Genomic DNA, 9,392 nt, shown 5'->3' on the forward strand with positions numbered 1-9,392 from the left:
TATCTCCAGAAGCAGCCACAGAGTGTATAGCCCACATCCAGATTACAAATCATAAACAAAGCGTAAAAACAATGAGAACCACTTTCACAAATATTACCAATTTACTTAGTGACAGTGAAATACAATTAGTGTCACAAATTTTATGCAGTGATTTGAAAAAGTTGATATCGTTCACACTTAAAAGGCTTTATCTTCAAATAAAAGTATGATGCATATTTAGAAGCTGTTTAATGACAATTAACAAAAATACAGATTTGGCGCTAGTTCTTGAGTAAGGTTCATGTATTTCCAAAATAACAAAGTAACAGAAAGGGAAAATAATCTTTATAAATACATTAACTGAAGACATAGCTCATGGACTTTCAGTACATGAACATTAATGTTCTGCAACTGCATGTTATGCCATCTGGGAGTGATTCCTGTGTTTTTTCCTCCTTCCTTCAATCCTAGGGTCTATTAATATGAATAATTAAAACCAGTACATGACCCTCATTCCTATTTTTAACATATCTCATACAAATACCTAAAAAATCAGATTCTCTTAATTTAGTATATGTAAACTTAGTATCAAATTGAAGTTTGCATTGATCAACCATGCACAATAATGCATAGATATATTTCTAGCCACTAAAAAAACATGATCAATAGAAAAACTGTACATCAATATGAAAGCTGCAATATAAAAAGTGTCACACATTGCATATGCTGACCTTGTAACACAGTGTACAGCATGCTAACAGAAAGAAACTAGCAATGAGACAACAATTCTTGCAAAACAAAATATATAGGGCACACACTAATTGAAATTACATGTAGATCACACAGTAATGACATGGAAATTTATTCTACAACATTATGTATGTATGTGTAAATACATATATAACACACACACACACACACACACACACACACACACACACACACACACACACACAGAGTCTCTTTTGCCTTAAAAATGTAAGAAACAGTATGAAAACCACATCTTAAATTTGTGTGAATTAGCAAAAGCACAAATTATATTATAAACAGCATTTAGTTTCTGTGAAATTTGTTCTGATGTCTGCATTTTATATAGCAATCTTACTTCTGTTGTACAAATATGCTGTTTGTATCTGACACACACACACACACACACACACACACACACACACACTAACACACTAACACACACACTGTAAGGATATGAATTAGTATATTCTTCCAGAAGAAACTATGTGCCACAGCACAAGGGTAATGAAAATACCATGGACTTTAGGATTAGCTTTCACCACAGATAAGTCACCAACTCAATACATGAAGCTTATTTAACAGACTAACATAAATTAAATTTTAAGTCACAGAAACATCACAGCCTGAAGGCAGCACCAATGATGTTCTACCACCATAACTTATTAAATGTGATATGTTTCTGATCACTCGTTTCAAATCCAATGACTATAAAAGTATGGAAATACTGAAATGTGGCTTCACTGATGCTGAAGATACAGGATTGGGGCATAATTTATGGGCACATGGCAAAACTTGCAGTTAACATGACGCAAAACTTAAGTCAATTCAGGTTTCCCAATTAACAATGATTTACTTTTTACAGCATAACAAAAGGGAAAAAACTGTGATACACAAATACCCAACACACAGTGATTTTAAGAGTTATAGTAGTTTGATAATCAAACAGTGGAGGAAACATACATGTTTACAGGTACTAGTACGGCTGAGGTCTCTGTAGCTGACGAGCACCTACTCTTGGTTTCCCAGCTGTTGAGTACGTGCCTTGGACTCCACTGAAACCATCATACACATATCCTCCTGGGTATTCATAAGCTGTTGTGTAATCCGTCGAGTAGTCATAGCCTTCATAGGTTGTACTACTATAATTAGTTCCAAAATCTTGCGGATATGAGCCAACGTAAGTTCCATAGCCTTGGTTCACCCAATTTCCAGGAAAAACTCTACCACCAGCTGCAGTGACAGTACCTTCTTGATTCACCTTGACCTTTTTGACGTCTACTTCCTTTCCTTTGATGAATTGTTTGGGTGTCTTCAACAGCTCACGAACTACATTTTTCGAGTCGAAAGTTACGAAGCAAAAGCCTTTTCTCTGATTTCTAGCTTTGTCATACGGAGTTTGCACATCGACTACAGTACCATATTGGGAGAAATAAGACTTAATGTCGTTGTCTGTTATGTCAGCGGTCAAGCCACCAACGAATATTTTGCCATGCTGCGACTTTTTTATGATTCGCTTGAGATCTACTTTCTTGCTGTTTATATAGTGTTCAGACGACAGCAACTGGTCAATAGTTTTCGGATCTACAAATACTATGAAGGCAAAGCCTCTTGACTGTCCCGTGAAAGGGTCAATTTTAATCGTAACGCTGTCAACGTCTCCAAACAAACTGAAATAATTTTTAATCTCGTTCTCTGTAATCTGTCTCGGAAGCCCGCCGATAAACAACTTTCTGTCATCATCCCGGCCCGGTATTCCAGCCGTACCTGTAGACTGTATACCATTAGCAGCGGGCGGCATAAAGCCCTGATAATCTGTGTAATAATTCATTCCAACGCACCTCACAATTACGAACTTAGTTCCACACAACTTCCTTACGGTTTACAAACAATTCTACTATACCGGTTCCAACGATACAAATTACGATGGCGTGCAGCCAACATTGTAAAAGATCTCAAGTGTTGTAAGAAAACCAATTGTATTTTCTATGCATTCCATGTGCGTTGAACACAGTTAATTCCCTAATTGCCACATGACGTTAAATTCACTGCAGCGTAAAGTGCCTATCGTAACTACAGCAGAATCCTGAACGAACAGAATTACAAGTGTAACAGTACATACCGGTACGATGCCATACCCCGTTTTCCAACGAAATAAGGCATAAAAATCTAAAATGAATTAAACTTAACTAAAGAACTTAACTAACAAATAAATTTTTAGCAGTCAATTGTGTTTTGTAATCTGATTACAATAATTCTGATCTGAAAAATATGAATGTATGCCCTAAATAGTGTGTATGACGAAGAAAAAATGTTACTTTGTTATGTGTGTCAGTACATTTATTTGTAATGGCTAAAAAGTTTGTATTCTAGAAGCCAATAAAAAGGAAAGAAATACAAGTATAACTGGAACTATCTTTGAAACTTTAACAGTTGCTGACAACCCTGAAGTTGACTGGAGAAAATGTAAAAATATGTAACACATAGAAACGGCATATGAATTATACCTTGTCTCATTAGATTCTTTATTTCATATCAACGTGTGACGAAAACTACACAATGACATCAAGTGATTGTGGTAACAACGAAGAACCCATTTGTTGCCTGAAACATCTCCGAATACTCGTTATTTTTCTACGGAAACCATACACAGCATTCAATGGGCCATATGAATAAAACTGAAGCACAAGCTTGGAGAAAAAGGTAGAAGTAAGAGCATTCACTTGGAATCAAAAGGTAAAAGCAGAAGCATTAGTTTCTGATTGTAAGAATAACCTTTTGCTTTTCCTCTCTACCTTTCACTTCTAACACAGTAGCAAAAGCTCCTAGCTGCCTGTTTGGTACGCATTCTCAGCGAACAATTGTTGAGCAAGAGCAGGCTTCATCACTGTTTCCTTTGCCGTGCGACTGTGTTTCGCTTAATTTATTTTCAGTGAGTACTGTCACTTATTGACTGAAGATGATCTCGTCTAATTCAGATGAAAGCTCGGTATGTGCAGAAAGGGCAATAATGTTATTAGTCACGGCTTTAGAAAACCATCCCGAGTTATTAGAGAAGTCACAACTGCCAGAAGCAAAAAGAAAGAAAGAGGAAGCAATCCTAAATGTTATACATTCATTTGAAACTAATATCGGTATTATAACTGACAGGAAACAATTGCTAAAGGAAGTTTGTAACATGAAAACGAGACTAAAAAGGAAAACAGATAAGAACACAACGGGGAATAATCAATTGTTTTAAATGTTCGGGAGTAAAAGTTTTACAGCTAGCTACAAGGAGATGGGAATCCTACAATGAACCAGATACCAGGTAAGATAAACTATAAACTCGTGTGATGTTAATATACATTTATTTTCGTTCGGTTAAAAATATTACACACAGTCTGTTAATGTTAAAATGAGGATTTTTTTTTCGACACTAGGCGTTGCACCGTCCATCTCTACACTATCGCCAGTAGAGCACTCGAAGTCATCTGGTAAGATTCAGTTCTAGTTTTTGTTAGTCAAACAAAATTAATTACTGCTACTTATAAAGATACTAGCGGAAATTTTTTTTCACGAGAGTAGTGAAATGTTCTTATTACTGTATCGTAAGTACTACTACTACTACTACTACTACTATTACTATTACTATTATTAGTGGTGCTAGCAGTAATATAATATGTAAGAGCCATGTTTGCTATTCAGTTTCACTAAGTGCCATGGATAGAGTTAACTTGGGCCACCAACATTTCGTAACCCTTTGCGGAGGAAAGTTTTCGCTGTTATCTTTGTAAAGTAAATCTTCATAAAAATGCAAACGCGCATTAAGTTCTACCGCTGTATACATCTCTGGCATACATATGTGTTTCTAGGAACAGATGTTACACCTCGTGCTGGCCCACCATCCTCTTCGTCTAGAGCAAGTCCATATGCCAGGCCACCACCCTTGAAGAAAGGATCATTGCCAGAAACACACGAGACGAACATGCTCAGTACCACAGAATTACACAGGCTGGTGCTGGTGGAGCAACTGAAGCTCACTCGACTGCAAATGGAAAAAGAAGCTATGTTAATGAACTTTCTTAATATAAAGATGAGTAATGTGCACAATTTGCAACAGGAGAAAAATGAAAATAGTTTTTATGTATATACTGTTCTGCAGACTGTGTTATTGGCTTGGTTCAAATGGCTCTGAGCACTACACATCTTAGGTCATCAGTCCCCTAGAACTTAGAACTACTTAAACCTAACTAACCTAAGACATCACACACATCCATGCCCAAGGCAGGATTCGAACCTGCGACCATAGCAGTCCCGCGGTTCCGGACTGCACCGCCTAGAACCGCACGGCCAACCCGGCCGGCGACTGTGTTATTCTTTTTGTTGTAGACGATCAGTAGTTTTGTATCTTTTCATAAATAAAAAATTCAAAATCCTGCAATTTGTATTAGAGCTGCAAGTTCTTGTCTTCTTTGACATCCTCTCCGAAAAATATCCGCTTCAGTTAAAGGATCCTCCTTCTCATTATCACCATCTCCATGTAAATCTTGTGCCGTGTCTTCAAAATCTGCATCTAGTAGATATTTCGCAACATTATGCAGTATAAAGTAGCAAGCTATTATTGTTGGAACATTTGGTAAGGCAACTCTACACATATACTGCAAAACAGGAAACCGCCTCTTCTGCTGACCAAGGCAACGCTCTGTCACAACTCTTTCTTTTTTTAAAAGGTTATTGACTGACTTGTGACTGTCCTCAGTTGGATTACGAAAGGGGGTCATCAGCCAGGGCTCTAGGCCATACCCTTCATCACCCAAAAGAACAGTGTTCTTACATTCACTCAGCACTTCCCAGACACCTGAATTTCTTCATATTCGATTGTCATGTACTGACCCGGGCCAGCTAGCCTCAACACTAGTGAACTGTTCCTTCACACTGCATGTAGCCTGAACATTATACTGGCAAAAGCCTTTCTGTTGATATAATCGTCGCCAAATTTCACAGGTTTTGGAATTCGCACATGTGTACAGTCAATTACACCAATAGCACATGGAAATTTACATTTTTGGAGCCACTTATTTTTAGCCACAGCAATATCATGTGTTGATGACAGAAACGTGATCCACAAATCATCTTTTTTCCATTATCTCCTTAGAAACACTACTCACTGTAGTTTGATGAATTCCCATTTCTTCTAATATTCCAGACTGGATGCCTGGATCAGTTACATACGGAGGGAAAATCTTCATCTTCTGTTCTGACGATAGTGCTCCACCTCTTCTTTCCCCTGTCTCTGTCAGCAAATGCTTTGCAATCCACTTAACATTTTCTTCGTTGAAACGATACAGAGTTTTATAATGCTCTCCAGGTGGACATCGACGTGGTCTGTAGCATTTTTCGCGGCGTAAACGTGCTTCTATTTGAGCCATATCTGCTGCACTCTGCAAACGTGAGCCTGCTACTGACAAGCCTTCAAGTTTTACAAGCAATTGCTTCCAGAATGAAGTCAGAGCTTCTCTTTATTCTTACAGTTCATCTAATACCGAAGCAAGAACTCAAAGGGAAAGCAAAAGCTTTCATTGTTCTTTTTGTTCCCACAAGCAAAAGCTCTTGTTTCACTTTATTGTTGTGGCCCAATGACTGATGTAATGAATACCGGTAACTACTATTATAGTGTGTTTGCTGCTAACAACTTGAGTGAACTGTATTGTGGTGTACCAAACTGTTATGTTTCTCGTACACCTATGTACTATATTACTGAGTCTCCTAAGGACTCATTCTTTAGTTCCACTTTTATCTTCTGTAAACCAACAAGAAATGTTTATCAGAGAGTGATTTTTTGTATTTTTATGTTTCTCTCTCTTTTCACTCGTGGATTAAACATTGTAGTAATGTTGTATGTGCCTGCAGAATCGCTTTTACAAGTATATTGGACATGTCATCATGTCATGGTGTTTCAATTTAAGAACAGCAAAATAAATGTGATTCATCTGTATCTACATCCGTACCCCACAAACCAATTTGAAGCTCCAATAATAAATATAAGGCTGTATGAAGGGTCGTTAAAGCAGAATTAGGTACCGGTAGACATTGTATAGAGAGGTTACAAACGATGTTAATGTCACTCCAGATGAATTTAACCTCCCTTCTGCCAGTGCTACAAATCGTAAATCGTCGTCTCCCCATAAGAAGAGTTTGAAACCTGCACTGAACCCTGATTCACATTCTGCTTATATCAAGCAGTTTGCAAATACAGTGCCAACTTACAAGTGGAGGAAAGGGAAGTACGTAATGTAATTAAATCAGTAGCAAAGTAAAGTGGCTCCAGTGCGGAAGATATTTATGGCCTCTCCAGTTTTGTGGTTAAAACTCCCCTCTCTGCAAACTGAATCTTTGCTAGTGGTGGTTTTCCTGAATGTGTGAAAAGACACCAGTCAATCATTTACATAAAAATTGGCCAGGCACGAGTATGACTTGCACTCTGGCAGTACTATACAAACTTTATTATCCATACAGACAGTTAATCGATCCTGGGAATCCGGAATCTGGACGATTTTTACTGTTACCGACATTGATACTGGCAAGATATTGGTCCCGGAAATTCCAAGATTTTCGAGAATATTTCAAGTTTGAAGTTGGAAACAAATGACAAAGGATATATTTTTGGCATATAGTTACAAATAAACAATTTTCGAATGTTTCCTTTACTTGTACTTAGAAGCCTTACTTCTTGCCAAATTTCTTGATTCTAGGTCAACAGAAAATCCTACATTGGTTCTAATGAGTGAGTTTGCAAGTATCAAAATATGTGACATAAGTGATCATATCTTCTGATTGCACTGATTACAAGCTTAACTTTTTTACACCGCCAAGGGACTGTAGTCCTCAATACATGATATAAATTTCAACTTGATATGTCTACCCGTTCCTGAGAAAAAGCGGTCTTGACAGGTGGACTGTCAGATAACACATGTCAAAAAATTTTTTGTGTGATTTAGTTACAAGTTAACAACTTTCGGACTGTTTCTTTGCTTTCAGCATGAAAGTTTGCTGATTGCCAAACTTCACCATTCTAGGTCAACAGGAAGTACCCTAAAGGTTTTTGTGAGTGAGTTAGTGAGTATCAAAATATGTGACACAAATGGCCGTATCTTTCGATTGTATTGACCTAGAAGCTTTCATTTACTACACCGCTAAGGCACTATAGTGGTGACATAAATTTCAAAGTGATTTGTCTACTCATTCCCGAGAAAAAGGAATTTTAACAGATGGACAAACAAATAGACAGCAGAATAACAAAAGACATTTTTTTTCGTCTAGTGTAACTATATAACAATTTTCGTATTTTTTCCTTTAGTTGTACCATGAAACTTCGCTTCTTGGCAAAATTCGTGATTCCAGATGAATGAGAAATACCCTAGAGGTTTTGATTAGTGAGTTTTGAGTATAAAAATGTGTCACATAAATGACCACCTCTTTGATGTCACTGAATTAGAAGCTTCATCTCTTAACACTGCCAATGGACCATAGACCTTAGCTTGTTGTATAAATTTCAATTCGATACACCCAAGTATTCCTGAAAAAACGATCTTCAATGGTCAGACCAACAACAAAGTGATCCTATAAGGGTTACGTTTTTACCGATTGAGTTGTGGAGCTCTAAAAGGGTATAAAATATGTACTAACACTTATTGTCCAATTTCTCTGGTACCTGTTTTCTCAAAAATAATTGAATATTGTATATAAAAGCAAATTTGCATGCATTTGTCATAAAAATATATTGACTAAGTTCCAGTATGGTTTTAGGTCCCAATTATCATTATTTAACGGTGTTGAAAATGTTGTTCCTATTATGTAACTGTGTTTTGAATTCAGATAATCTACTGAATCCACACTAGTGGATTTGAGCAAAGCATTTGATTCTATAAACCACAGTATATTACTGAAGAAACTATGTCGTTAGAGCATTATGGACCTGGAACTCTCTCTCATTAAATCCCTTCTCAGTAACAGAAAACAAACCATGAGCTACAATGATCAGAAGTCACAGTTTGTGAACGTTACTAGAGGTTTCCCCAAAGAACTGTGCTTGGACCACTACTGTTTATACTATTTATAAATTTCCTACCCAGCAAGATTCCACGCAATTGTGTGCTTTATGCAGGTGGCATAACTTTAATAAATTCAGGAAAGTGGGCAAACAAACTTAAAGAGCAAAGTAAAGATTACGTCAGGTTATCCAATACATGGTTTGAAGCCAATGAGTTATCTGTTAACTACGAAAAGACTCTAAATATTTCTTTCAACTTGTCCAGTGTTAATGTTGAGTCCACTTCTACCTAGCTCCTTGGCATATACTTAGATACAAGTAGAACTCGGGATAGTTCCATAGACTATTATCTCAAAAGGTTTCACAAGTCATCCACTACTGAAAAAATTACAATATCTGTCTCTGGAAAACTACTGATTAAATCCTATTATGCCTCCTTTCATTGCCATTCTTTATGGCAATCTTCTATGGGGTACTTCTCCATGGGCCAGGAAAATTTTTATTTGGTAGAAGAATGCCATCAGGATTGTCTCTGGGATTAATGAAAGTAACATATCATATGGGCTTTATTTCAAAGAATTACAGGTAATGGCAGTCCATCTCTTTTTATATACAGCTGCATTTTGCACATAAA

The 9,392-nt window shown here is 37.0% G+C and overlaps 1 protein-coding gene across 1 annotated transcript; it reads right to left on the reverse strand.

Moving 5' to 3' along the window:
• Positions 1–211: 211 nt before the first annotated feature.
• On the reverse strand, positions 212–2,764 carry LOC126469738 (RNA-binding protein squid-like). The gene has a single exon (XM_050096943.1). The coding sequence runs from the start codon at positions 2,555–2,557 to the stop codon at positions 1,703–1,705; it is 855 nt and encodes a 284-aa protein (XP_049952900.1). The 5' UTR covers positions 2,558–2,764; the 3' UTR covers positions 212–1,702.
• Between the last annotated feature and the right edge of the window lie 6,628 nt (positions 2,765–9,392).

Source organism: Schistocerca serialis, chromosome 3 (genome assembly GCF_023864345.2).
Source record: "Schistocerca serialis cubense isolate TAMUIC-IGC-003099 chromosome 3, iqSchSeri2.2, whole genome shotgun sequence".
Taxonomy (NCBI): Eukaryota; Metazoa; Arthropoda; class Insecta; order Orthoptera; family Acrididae; genus Schistocerca; species Schistocerca serialis.